Source organism: Lagenorhynchus albirostris, chromosome 9 (assembly GCF_949774975.1).
Source record: "Lagenorhynchus albirostris chromosome 9, mLagAlb1.1, whole genome shotgun sequence".
Taxonomy (NCBI): domain Eukaryota; kingdom Metazoa; phylum Chordata; class Mammalia; order Artiodactyla; family Delphinidae; genus Lagenorhynchus; species Lagenorhynchus albirostris.
In genome coordinates this window covers 62,650,989-62,666,837 of record NC_083103.1, presented here as the reverse complement: position 1 = coordinate 62,666,837, position 15,849 = coordinate 62,650,989, and the positions used below count along the sequence as shown (strand labels likewise).

Here is a 15,849-nt window from a genome sequence, read left to right as displayed (position 1 = left end):
TAGTGAGAGAGGGAAGAATAAAAAAACATCCCCATAGTTTCTGGCCTAAGTCACTGGGGAGATGTTACCTTTTACTGGGAAGGTTTTTGGGAATGGTAGGGTAGGGTATAGTGATTAAAAATTAAGGATTTCGTTTTTGAAATATTAGTTTTTAGATGCCTGTAATTTTTATAAGTTAAAGTATCAATTAGGCAATTCAACAATACTAACTAGGAACTTTGAGATTTCTAGTCTGGGAATATAAATATATCAGTGGCAGTTTGGTAATTTCTGGCTTGGGAATGACAGTATTCTAGGGAATAAATACAGAATGAGAGGAGAGGGCCTAGAAACATCTTGAGATACACAGCATTTATTTTAGAGAATGAGTAGAGGATGAGGAGTCAATGAAAGAGACTAAAAAAGTGGTAGTGAAGTAGGCAGAAAACAAGGAGTGGGGGATATAGGGGATGCTAAGACAGAGTACAGAGTATTACAAGAATGAGGGAAACTTTTGAATGATGCTGAGAAGTCTAGTCAGGTAATGTTAGGCAAGTACCCATTGGAGAGGCAACATGGAGAGGCAAGAGTGGATCTTTACTGGGGTGAATTGAATAATGAATGAAAAGGAAGTGGCAATTCTTTTAAAAAGTGTGCTTGACTATGCAATAGAAGTGGTAGCTGAATGGGAATGTGGGGTTAGTGCAAGTGTGTGTGTGTTTGTGTTTAAAGTGTGGTTGTGTTTAAAGTGTGGTAGACTTCGCTTGCACGTTCATGGGAATGATATAGTCTAAAAGAGATTAATGATCTGCACTGTCCAATATGGTAGCTGTTTGCCACGTGTGGCTGTTTAAATTCACCTGAAATAAAATTAAAAATTCATTTCCTTAGTTCCATCAACCACATTTCAGGTGCTCAGTAGCCACGTGTGGCTGGTGGCTACCATACTGAATGGTGTAGGTGTAGAACATTTCTACCATTGCAGATAGTTCTATTGGACACTGCTGTGTTAAAGAGAAAGAGGATAACCAAAGATTGTGACAGAGTGGGATCCAAAGGACCTGTGTGATTGATATTTACATTTGATAGAAAGAAATAGACTTCCTCCGTTGTAATATGAGCAGATCAGATAAATATAGTTTTGGTGGCAAGATAATCAGACAGTCTCTTTTTGTCATTTTCTATTTCTGAATGAAATATTTTGAGAGTTATGAGCTGAGAGTTTGTGTGTTGGATGTGGGGGAGGGGTGGAGAAGGACAGGTGGGAGAAGGTGGTTTGAAAGTACTCAGGGGAGGGATTCACTAGAGAGGCTAAGAGGACTGCTGGCAATGCTGAGTCCCCATTTGAGGCTGATGATCAAGAATTTTTAGTTTAACCAGTTTACCCAGTTTTCTTTACTAGCACTCAGCTGCATGTGTACAGGCACGGAGAAGATAAATGTGTGTTCACCCAGGATTGTGAATTTGCCGGGTGACCGCAAGGGAATGAGAGGTGTAAGAGAGTTAGGGTATTAGCAAGGGAGTGATTATAATAATGACCTGTGGAATTATAAGCTAGATTAAAGAAGGAAAAATGAAAAGGGATCAATGTGGGTAGTGGTGGGGTTGATGCATTGAAGTTTATGATAAAGTCGAATAGTTTTTGCCATGGGACACTTGACCAAGGCAGCTGGAAAGTTAAAAGGTTATTGTCAGGATAAGGTGTCTGAATTTTGCCTTTTTCTTAAGTTGGGTGTAAGGGAGTAGGAGTGGGAGTAGGGATAATGTTGTTTCTTGGGGGGTGGGCAGTTAAGGTTAGGATCTGACTATGGGAATAGGGGTTGTGGTTAAGGGATTTTGCGATCAAGATGTTGGATTGGTTGTGCATGTTAAGATGTTGAAGTTAACTGAGAAAAACTGAGCCAGTATTCAAGTCTTCTGTGATGGAGGGGAAGTGACCAGGAGATCAAAAATTACTTCAGCAAGGAGAGGGAGGAAGAACTAAAAGGGGACTAACAGTGACTGATAAAACGAGAGTGTGATGTGTATGAGAATAAAGAAAGGGTTACAAAGAGGGAGTGGCGTCCTTATCCCAAACTCCAGTCAATGTAGTTTAATACCTGAGAGGATATAGATGTCGGTGGGTTAACACATCTTATGTAGGAGAGTTGTTGGACTAAAGCTGGTCAATAGCTGCCTATGTAAGGCAGTCCAGTGTTTGTTCTTTAAACTCTTGTTTTGTCCTGCAAAGCACTGTTTTTGCTTTTCATAGCTTAATTGTTTTTCTGGTATCTGGAGTTGTGGTTGAAGGGGTAGCTTAAGGTAGAACAGCTGTTTATAAGTATGGATCATTTGTAAATTAGGGAAAGCCTGTATATTTTTTGAAAGGGTCTTGTTCCTCTGCCAAAAGATTATGAAAAGCATTGTTTTGGAGTCTCATACACCTGGGTTTACATACTGACCCTAAAATGAATTTGTTTTCTGAACTTAGATAGTCATAACCTCCCTGAACCTAAAATTTCATGTCTATAAAATGGGACAAGACTGTCCAGAGGATTTTTGTGAGGATTTTAAAAACATACATCAGGCCCTTAATATGGAGCCTGATATATAATAAACACTTAGTGTTTAGTTCTGCACCTTAACCCCAGTACCTCTTATATAGTGTTTTTGTTGTCAGTTTTGTAAAATTCTAGTTTATTTGGTACTGCTGATATTTCTCTATTTTTAGAAATATCTAAAGAAATATTTAAAGAAATCTTTTTGGAAATATTTAACGGAACATTTTATTAAAAACCATTCCTCTTAATTATCACTTATTTTAATGGCCAGATTAGAATGACTTGGTAAAATTGTTCTTTATTTTATAATAAAATAATTTTATTTTGATTTGAGTCACAAATAAAGTACCTTAAGTAAAGTGGTGCTCACCAAGACTTGTGTTCAACTGCAGACTCCATTGTGTCCTATTTAGTGATTTGAGGGAAATGATTTTTTTAAATTTATAATTAAAAAAAAAATCTGTAAAACTGCCCTTTACACACATATGAGTGGTGTGAGGATCAGACGATTTTCTCATGTAAAAAGTATAGTATAAACTTGGCTATATAATGCAAGCTTTTATTTTTATGTCTCATGCTTTACATCTTCTTTTTAGTTATAAACGAGCACCTTGATATTAGACATAACGGTGTTTCCTGTTTTTGTTTTCTCTATATGATTTCTATTGATACTTGAGGTTTCAGGTTCAATAATGACTTAAAAACATGCGATGGAGCTTACCTGGTGGCACGGTGGTTGAGAGTCCGCCTGCCGATGCAGGGGACACGGGTTCGTGTCCCGGTCCGGGAAGATCCCACATGCCGCGGAGTGGCTGGGCCTGTGAGCCATGGCCGCTGAGCCTGCGCGTCCGGAGCCTGTGCTCCGCAACGGGAGAGGCCACAGCAGTGAGAGGCCCGCGTACCGCAAAAAAAAAAAAAAAAAAAAAGTGATAAAAACATGCGATGTTTTGTAGCACCTTGTTCTCTGTTTAAATAGAGAATCAGATGGGAGTTCAAAATGTAGATTTAATAACAAACTCATTTTTTTTTTTTAAACAGGGCTGATGGAGTTATGAGAACAATGAACACAGAAAAACTCCTAAAAACTGTACCAATTATTCAGAATCAAATGGATGCCCTTCTTGATTTTAATGTAAGTTGATTGCATAAATGCTTTTATAATTTGAGATTTTAAAAATTATATCATTTTAATTGGTCAGAGTTTTTATTCTCAAGTTATCATAGACTAATTTTTTCACACTAATATCCTATTTGCCTAAGGATTTTCTATAAATGTGGTCCCAAACCAGATTACTTTCCGTTTTTATAATTGTTTTAGATTTACTCTGATTTCTTTGGTGGTGCTTCTCTAACCCCCAAATTATAGGGTATATAAGCTAAAGAAAGTGATGGAGAGATGAAGAGATTGATGTGAAAATCTACTTTCTTTTGATAATGGTTTTTAGATATTAAAAATGTATAAAGATTTTCTTTATGATAAGCTAACTTAATATTTCACTTTTTGTCTGCATTGTAGAACTCAAAGCATGACAGTTATTGAGAAATAAAGGGAAGTTCAAATATACTTGTAACAACATGTTATATAGCTATTGCCCAAGGATGTTGTGTTCCCTGGGATTTTTGTTTTAATGACTGTTACTTGAACCAAATTGCCAGCTTTGTCATTTGTTTGTAATATGTTAGGTGTTAGCATTTACAAGTCTTTTCTTTTTTGGTTCATCTAGCTTAGAGACATTGTATTTTAGAGCTTGTAAGTGCAAGTTAGTGATTGGAACTGTGACAGTTTTATGCTGAAATTGATTTTCCTTTAATGGTATGCTATTAATTGGTAGTCTTAAGCTTCTGGAGGGCAGGGACCGGGTCTTCTTTTTCCCTGCTGTGTCTCCATTGTCAGTAGTGTGTGGCACATAGATAGTGTTCAGTAAACATTCAATAAATGAATCCTGAAGGTGCTTTATAGACTAGAACAGGTTCTCAAACCAGTATTTTTTTATAGGCTTGTGAACTGAGAACATTTTTAAATGGTTGCAAATAATACAAAGTATATTTTTAAATTTTTAAATAGTTGCAAATAATAAAAAAAAGAATATTTTTAACAGGTGAAAAGTATATGAAGTTTATTTTTCAGTGTCCACAATTGTGTTTTTAGAACAGGCTCATTGGTTACATGTTGTCTGTGGCTGCTTTTTTTGATGTAATAACGGGATTGAGTAGTTGTGACAGAGACCATATGGCCTGCAAGTGTAAAATACTCACGATCAGGCCCTTTACAAAAAAGTTTGCTGGCCCCTAGTCTACATGACAGGGGATTAATGTAACTACTGAGCTTTATTTTGGTTTTTATAGAGAAAGGGTCCAACCATGAATTTTTTTTTTCACTTAATTTATTGTGGGTACCTTTATAAAATTGCATATTCTTTTCAGTGTCTATTATACTGCATTGTGTGTAACAACTTATATGATCCTCCTGTTGATAAATATTTAGGGTATTTTGGTTTTTTAATTCAGAAAATAAATGGAGAAAAAAAACAAGTGGGAGGGACACTACGTACTCTGTGTGTGTTAGATAATAGTGTATCTACACATTTATAAACCTACTTCTATAGGGTTAATGCCTAGGAAAAGAATTTGGTGGTTCAAGGACATAAACATTTAAATTTTTTTTTTTTAAGGAATACTAACTTTATTTATTTTGGCTGCATTGGGTCTTCATTGCTGCGCGGGGGCTTTCTGTAGTTGGGGCGAGCCGGGGCTACTCTTCGTCGTGGTTCACGGGCTTCTCTTGTTGCGGAGCACTGTCTCTAGGTGTGCGTGCTTCAGTAGTTGCCGAGTGTGGCCTCAGTAGTTGCAGCTCACAGGTTCAGTAGTTGTGGTGCCCGGGCTCGGTAGTTGTGGCTCGTGGGCTGTAGAACACAGGCTCAGTAGTTGTGGCACATGGGCTTAGTTGCTCTGCGGCATGTGGGATCTTCCTGGACCAGGGATCAAACCCATGTCGCCTGCATTGGCAGGTAGATTCTTAACCACTGCGCCACCAGGGAAGTCCCAGCATTTAAATTTTTAAGAAATTTAAATTTTGCCAACTTAACACTCCAAAAGGGTTGAGCTAGTCACTTGTCAAAAGGTGCCTGTTTTTCTTCATCCTTATCTGTATAGAATAATACCTTGGTTTTGATTATCTTGATACCTACTAGTCTGGTGCTCAAGAAAGGATAGTTCAGGAATTTAATTTGATTATTTTAATTTACTTGATCAATGAAGTTGAACTTCTTTTCACATGTTATTAGCTGTATGTATTTTTTATTTTGTGAATTGTCTTATAGAATTCTCTCTATGATGGAAGTCAACCTTGTCAGATATTCTGCAAATATTTACCAGTTGGTTGCTTACCATTCAGTTTTGTGCTTATATTTTTCTATACCTAACAAGGTAACTATCATGTACTTAGATATCTAAAAAGGAATTTAAGATAAATTTGGTTTATCCTTTTGATTCTTTCTTTAAGATAAAACTAAAGGTGTTTCTTGTATTTCTTGGTAAACAAATAAGTGCTTTTTTTGTTAAAGCATAATTCACTAATAATAATAAATATTGATCATTTATTTGTAAAGTACTGCATCAGGCTGTTTACACTCAGTATATCATTTAATTCTCCCAGTAACTGTGTGAGGTAGAAATATTATTATAACCATTATGAAGGTGAGCTTGTTTGTAATATTGGGAAAAGTTATATTTTTAAAATATATATATTCTGCCTAGCTTAACTCAGTGCCTTGGTGATTGTAGTAGCCATTTAATAAATATTTTTTGATTTATAAATATTCAGTAAATTCTTCATGACTCAGAGTGAACTTCTACCTAGAAATGGGCTTTATTTTGCAGTTAGAAGTATTTAATGTTGAATTGAACTTAAAAAACTTTTGAGGTGTAGCCTAAGAATTTCAAGAGTTAAAGGGTACTTTTGTTCTCAATGACTTATTTCTGAACTAAATTGAATGTTGTAGGATTTGTGTTTGTAGCTTTTAAATAAATCTGAACTCTTTGATCAAGATTTTTGCACTATATGGCTATAACTGATTGCTAGAGATAAAAATGTTTGAATTCATTGTATTTTAATTTGAAGGAAGTAATTGTCATTTTAAAACAAAACATTAGCTAATCTTTCTTTTTGTTTTTCCAGGTTAATAGCAATGAACTTACAAATGGGGTAATAAATGCTGCCTTCATGCTCCTGTTCAAAGATGCCATTAGGCTGTTTGCAGCGTACAATGAAGGAATTATTAACCTGCTGGGTAAGTATTTCTATAGTTAAATAACATTTTATTTCTTATCTTGTGTCATATAGTAAATAATATTGTCTAAGTTGTTACTTAAAGCTGCCTAAAAATCCACTGAGATATAGTCATTCATTGTAACAATTCGGAGAAAAGAATTTTATATCTGACTACATATGCTAAGTGATTAAATACTTATACAACTAGAATGTTCAGCTAGATGAATTTTGTATTTTTTAGATATATCTTTTTTCTATCAGTTTTATTATTTTTAGAAATACAAAAATTTCATAAAAATTAAGTTGGAATTTTCTGTCTCAGGAAAATCATTTCCTCACAATTTACTCCAAAATGAACTTTAACTGTAAAATTGGTATTTTATTCTAAACTTAATTTTCAGATTGCTAATTATTTTAAAATAATTAAACACGCATTTTTAAGGATGCTTTTTACTTTTGAGGCATTTCAGGAATGTGGTGCTTTACTGTGTATTCAGTATATATGGAATGCAGTTAATTTCGCCTAGAGATGCTAGTTTTTTTAATGGGATTTGGTTGGAGTAGACAATTAACAGTCTGCCAAGTGTGCCAAAGTATCAAGTGTCAGATGTCAAATATTCCAATGTAATTGTTCTCCCTTTTCAGTACTTCTTTTTTTTTAGAATTTATTTAAATTTGTTTTTCATAGGCTGGCTTAACACAGACTCATTCAGGGATGCTTTAATCTATGGAGATAGGGAAATAAGGTTGTTGTTTTTTTTAACAAGTGAAAAATGGAAAGTTTTCTTTTCTACAAAGTTTTGGAAGGCAGTCTCCCACCCTGTGATTGGTATAAATTAAGCTCTTTACTGCTGTTTATATATTAAGTTAAATTAGCTTTCCAAGTGACATTTGGACGTGGAAAAGTTGCCATCTTTCTTTCTTTCTTTCTTTTTTAATTATTTATTTTTGGCTGTGTTGGGTGTTTGTTGCTGCGTGTGGACTTTCTCTAGTTGCAGTGAGCGGGGGCTACTCTTCGTTGCGGTGCGCAGGCTTCTCGTTGCAGTGGCTTCTCTTGTTGAGGAGCATGGACAATAGGAGCGCGGGCTTCAGTAGTTGTGGCACATGGGCTCAGTACTTGTGGCTCACGGGCTTAGTTGCTCCGTGGCATGTGGGATTTACCTGGACCAGGGATCGAACCCATGTCTCCTGCATTGGCAGGCGGATTCTTAACCACTGTGCCACCAGGGAAGCCCCCATCTTTCTTTATCATTAGTAAGAATATTTGGAAATAGATGTTAGCACTGTTTTAAATGGAGTCAAATGTGATCTGTATTAACATGCAAGTATATATTTAGGGAATTGTGAGGGAAGAAATATTGTAGAACATACTAGTAATATGAGTAAAGTCATAATTTCTTAGTTTTTAATATAACAGCATCTCTATTTTAATTTGCTTTAAATATCTAAGCTTATTTAACACTATTTTTTCTGTAGGGTGAATGTGTTCTCTGAGACATCAATATAATCTCTTTAGAGCTGTTTTAAATCTTTTTCCTTTTTGAGTGTTATATTTTAAAGTGAATAAAAGTATATTTACATCTACTTTTTGCAGAAAAATATTTCGATATGAAAAAGAACCAGTGCAAAGAAGGTCTTGACATCTATAAGAAGTTCCTGACTAGGATGACAAGAATCTCAGAGTTTCTCAAAGTTGCAGAGGTAAACTGTCTTTAAGTGACTGTATCTCTTAAGTTGCTTTTTTGTCTTTAAGCGTGCATTTCAAAGAAATCAGTCTATATCCAAGTGAAAGAAGTGTCAAATATAGTAAGGTATATATTCAATTATATCACTATGCAATATTGAATTCTGTGCTATGGTATGAATATGATATAATATTGAATAAAAAATTTCCTGTATATTTAATTCAGTATTGAATACTGAAAAGTAATCTATTTTTAAATTGTTTATTTCTCTATAAAATCAAGTAGGTGGCAGTGACTTTTATGTTTGGAATTGGCCATGTATTGTAGAAGATTTATTCTATTCAATATGGTAGAGAATATTCTGTGTTAGTGCAAGTCTCTTTTCTCCAGCGAGAGTTGCAGCTGGAGCCACATTGTTCAAAATGTTTTGTTCCCTTCAGAAGTGAATATAGTGCATTTATTGTTTGTCATTGATTATGAAAACCATGAACGTAGGTTATAGGATAATCTAATTTTACAAATCGGTTTAAAAAATAATTTTCTGCGACTGTCACAGAAGGTAGTTGTGGTAATGCTTGTGGGCATTATCTTGCTTGCACAGAGGCGGCACTTGAAGTGTTTTTGTTTGTTTTCCCTTTCTCTGCCCTCTATGCATTACCACCAGAGGTGTCTTGCTAGGATAATTCTAGAAGATGAATAGACTATATAACTGATTAATAATATCAAAGTAGTTAATCTGAAACTAGCAAGTTGGTGATTCTAGCTCTATTACCATAGTGATGTTTTATTCTGTAGCAGATGGAATAGGATAGAAAAGGATGACGAGACCTTTGAAGAAAATAGCTTTGTGGTGTTAATCAGCTATTTTGTGAAGTGTACTGAAATTTATTTTGGATTTAAAGTATCTCTCAAGGAGAAATCAATGGTTTTTTTCCCCCATTTCTTTAGGGTCAGTCACATACTAAAACCAGAAAAAGGTAGTGTTTATGCTATGATTCTAGCAAATTCCTTAAATAAAGTTTTAGTTTGTTGGCTTTTCCCTTTGGCTTCTTTTCTTTCATGAGGCGGTCTTTGGGCTAGCAATTTCATTATGAGACCTTAGTTCTTGGAGTAAAGACACAAATAACTGGGACTTCCCTGGTGACGCAGTGGTTAAGAGTATGCCTGCCAATGCAGGGGACATGGGTTTGACCCCTGGTCCGGGAAGATCCCACATTCTGCGGAGCAACTAAGCCCATGCGCCACAACTACTGAGCCTGTGCTCTAGAGCCCGTGAGCCACAACTACTGAGCCTGCGTGCCTAGAGCCCATGCTATGCAACAAGAGAAGCCACTGCAATGAGAAGCCCGCACACTGCAACGAAGGGTAGCCCTCGCTGCCCGCAATTAGAGAAAGCCCACGCGCAGCAACGAAGACACAGCGCAACCAAAATAAATAAAAATAAATAAAGTCAAAATGATACTTAAAAATGAAAAAAGACACAAGTAACCTTTTTAAATGTGTTTGAAGAGGACAAATATATCAATTAGCTCTTAAGATCTTAGTATGAATTATTTTATCAAATTTTCTACTGCTATCATTCTGGGACTGGCCCTTGAGAGGTTGAGAAAAGGAAGAGAGAATGATTAGAAAATGAAATATAGTCATATAGTCATGGGAGGGAAAAGAATTTTTAAATTTGGGTGTTGTAATAAATAGAAATGGTTCTTATCTTTTTTGCTAGAAATTACCTAGTACCTGAACATCATGAAAGTGTATGGGGATTGCTTTGTGGTGACAGTTAAATCCTGGTTAAATATCACTTGGTATTTGTATAAAACCTGACCTGCTTGAGTGAACATAGGTTTTAAAAATTGTTATCTGTGGTGATTGCCAGGGAAAGCATACTATATGAAGAGAGAGTCATTGTCATTAGGTTTGTTCCTTTAACTTCTTCTTATGCCCCAGGGGACTTGTTCATGGTCAGCCTTTCTCATTCTTGGTGTAATGTTTTTGTCATAGAAGTGATGGATTTTTCAGATTGTGACAAGGTGGTTTATATAGGTGTTTAGAAGATGTGGAGATGGTAACTTAAGAGCCTTGTTGAATTTCCAACTCTTATTCCCCTCCTGTTAGAACTTGTAGAGCCATCAGACAACATCTGTGTCCTTGGAAGTACTGAATGATATCTGTGGGGATTAAATATTCTTCTAATTTTAAAGAATTCTTTCTAAAATATTGCTCATAGTACTAGTCATAAATGTCATTTTCTAAATTTTACTTATAAAACACCCTATTGTAATTTTATCTATTAAATACAATGCTTCTTCTTCTTACAGCAAGTTGGAATTGACAGAGGTGATATACCAGACCTTTCACAGGTAAGTATTGTTATAATACCAATCACTGCCTGCTATATTCTGCTAGGTATGAAGGGTACAAAGATGAATAATATACAGCCTCTGCTGTCAAGGAGATCAGTGTAATTTTTCTTGACAGATTTTAACATTTTGATATATTGCTGACAATTGTTCTAACATTATTACAGTATAAAATGATCTTATACAGGATTTATTTTTCCTGTTTTAAACCTTCCACTTTGGCTCTTTGGCTCAGGTAAATATATTAAATGGGATAAACCTGAGAACATGATGTTGGGTTAAGAGAGCAGGCTTTGTCTAAGTTTGAGTCCTGGCTGTTCCACTAGCTGGCCCTGTGATTTGGAGAAGTTCTCTCTATGGTTCAGTTTCATCTCTAAAATGCAGATATTACAATACCCATTTCATTAGGTAGTTTGGAGGATTAAATGAGTTAATACCTAAAAAACAATTAGAGCATTAAGTACTCAATGTTAGCTATTATAATATTATTTTTATCATCATTATCTTCTAAAAATTTCTGGGAAGGAAACTTTAAACCTGAAGTTCTGGCCTTTTCTGGTGTTTGTGTACTGAGCATTAAGAATGAAAGTACCTGGCATAAACTATCCTTATGTATCAAGGTTCTTACTGTTTTTCTCTGTACTCACTTGTTCTAATTCATCCCTTTGATCACCAGGCTAAGAGTATGCACTAGATTTAGTTATGGATTGTATGTAAATAAAAAATTTCTGCATATGCCCACATGAGATAACTGATGTCATTAAGATTAAGCACATTACTGTAGGCTAAAAGTGAGAAGAGTCATTGTTTGAACAATAGTAGTATAAGCTAATTTGGCAGTTTCAGATAAGCCATTACCCCATTTGTCATGTCAGCTTCACCTATTTTTGTTTAAAAAGCATCAGCCTCAGGCCAGACTGTTATTATGTGTCTGTACTTTAATATTCATGGTATTGTGATTGGGTAGGGTTGGCCAGCCTCTGACCCTCCTCCGTCCCTCCCTCTTCATTGATGATCTCTGAATGATTCAGAAAATTTTCAAGTGAATTAAAACAAAGCTTTTTATACTTAAGGGAAGATGGTAGTTAAACACAAGAGAGGAAATTTGAGATTATTTATTCTTTTTTTGTTTGTTATAAATTGCTCTTTTTAGGATGTGAAGCATCACATTTCCTTCACTCTTTGTAATGTGGGTTTGACTTTTAAAGAACAGCCAGATACATTTAGAAGGGATTTGGGAAATAGTTTATTAATTATCATAACTAGGTAGTTTAATATTTGTAAGCACAGCTTAAACCCTTCAGAAAAAATTAAAGTACACTTTAAATGACCACAGTTTTAATTTAGGATTCTGTAGCATAGTAGTTAATATCTAGGCTTTCAGATGGGACAATCCTTGCACACTATGTTAGCTCCTGCTATGTATCAGATATGTGATCTGGGACAAGTTGCTTAATTTTCAGTTTCAGGTTGTTTATTTGTAAAATGGATATGTAGTAGTGTGTTTCTCATAGAGTCAGTGATTACATATAAGGTAGCTTGCACAGTGCCTGTGGTGTTGCAGGAGCTTTTTAAATGTTAACCGCTATTGTTAACAATAGCTCTTGGGACAGTAGTTGGCCTGCTGATTTATTGGGGTTGAGGGAGTGCACATGTGTTCTCAGATCAACAAAGAAGTCAATGTTTTCTACCATATCTTTCTTGTGCTAAGGTCTTGATATGTAGAGAGAAAATACAGGATGAAGGAAATTGTTCAGGTCATAATTGGCAGAGAAGTTGGCTAGTATTGTCTCTTGCAACTGATTTTGGATCTCTGTAATTGAGAAACTCTATCTGAAATCCTAAAGAATATTTGATGTAAGTGAATGCCACTGATGTATTTGCTTCACTTAAAAATAGTGAAAAATTCCTTTTCAACTCACAGAAAAGATTTCCTTTTGAAAGTAATTAACTGTTCATATTAAGTTGAGATTTGATATACAGACTGAAGGTTTAAAGCTAGTCTTTAAAAAAAATTGAGGTAAATATCTATTTGAATGAGGATTGATAACCATTAACACTTGTGTAATCAACACCCCATTCAAGATATAAATCAGTTGCATCACCCCAATCCTCCTGTCTCCCTCCAGTCACTCCCTAATCCGCTCCACACAAATAACTATTTTGAATTCTAATAGAATAATTTGTATCAGATTTTGAATTTAATATAAATGGAATCATGCAACTATTTTCATATCTGGCTTCTTTTGCTCATCATAATGTTTTGAGATCTGTCTATATTGTTGAATATACCATTGATTAATTCTTTTTAATTGCTGAATAGTATTCCATCATGTCAATTTACCACAATTTTGTTTATCTGTTTTCTAAATTGGAAAATTTGGAAATTTTTGGATTATTTGCAGTTTTTTAACTATCATAAATAAAGCTGCTTAAAACATTCTTGAACAAGTCTTGTGGAGATAACATTTGTCTCTCTCTTGAATAAATAGCTAGGAATAGAATTGGGTAATTAAGGTAGTTGTATATTTAACTTTATTTTTTTTAAAAACCCATAGCTTTTTTCAAGGTGGATGTACTCCCACCAGCATTGTATGACAGTTGCATTTGTTTTATATCTTCATCAACATTTGATATTACTAGTCTATCTAACTTTAACCATTCTAGTGGGTAAGAAGTTATATCTCACTGTGATTTCAGTTTTTGTTTCCTTGATGTTAGTCTTCAGTTTCATTTGTCAATAACTATTCAGAAATAGTGTTTGGACATTTTCAGTTAGTGAGTAGTTGTTAAGTACCAGGACCATGCTCAACAGTATGTCTGATTTTTAGGGTTGTGTTTCTATTTAAAATTTAAATAAGTTAAATATAGAAAATTCTAAGATTCTCTTAATGTTTCATGTTCACATAGTCTTAGTTTTTATATCTTTATGTTTGTTAATACTCCTTACCAGGTCATACTTATGTAATAAAAATAATAGTGTCATTCTTAGGTGGCTGAAACTACACTGTTAATTAGATCATGAGGAATACACCTATTTATTTTTATTGCTCTCCTGTGTTAGATGATACTTGATTTATTTTGACGAAAGAAAGTCTTAATATTTGTACAATTTTAGGCCCCCAGCAGTCTTCTTGATGCTTTGGAGCAACATTTAGCTTCCTTGGAAGGAAAGAAAATCAAAGATTCTACAGCTGCAAGCAGGTACATTATTCTTTGTGGGGCAAAGAACAGTAGTGATGTTTCTGAGAAAGTAGATGAGTCTAGCTGAAGTTCCAAGTTATTGAACTTCTCTTTATCTTGATTTAACCATTTGTAAGTCGGTTTAATAATAGTATCAACCTCAGAGAGTTGCTGTTAAGGATTAACACATGTAAGTTTTGGGGATAGTTCTTAATTTTCAGTAAATGTCAGCATCTGTTAAGATGATGGCAGTGAAAACTACGTGGTTTAGAATGGTGTTCATAGTGTCAGTATTTCTCTTTAAGATGAAATGCATAGGTTCATATGGTGTATTATAATTACAAGATGCCTTTTTTACAGATTTGACTAACCCTCACAATAGCCCTGTGAAGTATGCAGTAGTAATTCTGGGACTCAAACCTAGGATGTCTGACATAAGATTTCATCATCTTTCTCTAATGCCAGTTTATGGGGTTGACTGTGGACATATTTTAATCATTCTATTAGACTTTTAGCTGATTGCCAAGACCAAGACCAGCAAATAGAAAGTAATATACATCATCGCTTATTGACCTTGTAACGTGATTTTTGTGTTGGTTAGTAACTTGAGTAATTCTCATGTTTTCTTATGAAGATTTCCTTTTAGCAGTATGAAGAAGAAATTTGTATGAAGTATGATGAGAACTCTTCTTCTTTTTGATTGTTGTTTCAGAACTTTTTTTTTTAGCAACAAAATTTAAGTAATTTGTAAAGGAAAATGTCATTACTGGATTTTAATGCTTTTTAATTGTAGATTTGTTCTTTGGATTTTCTAGTAGGTTTTTAGAAGTATAAGCCAAGTTATAAGGTCCGATTATTTGAGAAAGTAATGAAAAATATAGCCAGGTAGCTCAGGTACACCGATTTACCTCATATGTTTTTTAACATAAAATTTTCTGGGTTTCTTGTATTTCTTCACAGCAGTATTACTCTTCCTTTGTCTTCTGAGTTATATCTTTATATTGGCTCATTTATAAAATTGATTTTACATAAAACTTAGTTTTCCACTTGTGTGCTTAGAGTAGAAATTAATGGTGTTTGGTGTGTGAGAAAAGGAACATTAGTAGCAGTCACTGAGGAGTAGTTTCCTGTTAGAATTCTTTACCACACATGTTTATTTTGCCTAGGATTAATAACATTGGGGAATTAAATGTTGGGGTTTATGATCTGGATAAGGTTTTGATATAAGAGAAATGAGGTGGTTTGCTGTGAATCCATCAGTAAGGGATGATGTATTGTGCATATATAATATGTTTGAAAAGAAAATTCTAGCTTGGCAAAAGGGTAGCAGACAGAAAGGGGGAGCCAGATGGACCAGTGACTGGAATGAAACTGATCTTCCTTTGAGAGAACCTGTGGATCCTCTGGGAATGACATCTTTGGGTGTTATTATAAGGGAAACATACCTAGACATACATTATTTATTGCTGGTACTTATGTTTTAGTATTCTGTAGTAGTACTGCCAAACCCAGGCTGTAAATTAGCAGAAGATCATTTTCTATGAGAAATTCAATACTTTTTACACATCAGGGTTTTCCTAGAAGTATGTGAGCTCTTCTCTAATTGCATTGGTTCCCTACCTTGGGGCTTGGAAGAGGCAATGTCCCTCACCTTTACTGTGAACCCTTTCCAAAGTCTAACACTTACTTTAAAAAAATAAATGAATGTATGTGTAGATCAACTAATTTCTAATAATCCTCTAGGTCAGTGGGTAGAATATTTCATCTGAAGTATGGGTTTTGACTCCATAAGTTTAGTTCATAATTATGGTGCCTATCCATGGCTAGCTTGC

The 15,849-nt window shown here is 34.8% G+C and overlaps 1 protein-coding gene across 12 annotated transcripts in view; it reads left to right on the top strand.

Annotated features, from left to right (window-relative positions):
• Positions 1-15,849, top strand: part of PICALM (phosphatidylinositol binding clathrin assembly protein) — a 113,576-nt gene that overhangs the window by 59,531 nt on the left and 38,196 nt on the right. For all 12 annotated transcript variants that reach the window (XM_060160160.1, XM_060160161.1, XM_060160166.1 and 9 more), the window contains exons 5-9: positions 3,558-3,651; positions 6,697-6,808; positions 8,384-8,490; positions 10,793-10,834; positions 13,953-14,038. In XM_060160160.1, coding sequence (XP_060016143.1) covers positions 3,558-3,651; positions 6,697-6,808; positions 8,384-8,490; positions 10,793-10,834; positions 13,953-14,038 — 441 coding nt within the window. The remainder of the gene's footprint in view (positions 1-3,557; positions 3,652-6,696; positions 6,809-8,383; positions 8,491-10,792; positions 10,835-13,952; positions 14,039-15,849) is intronic.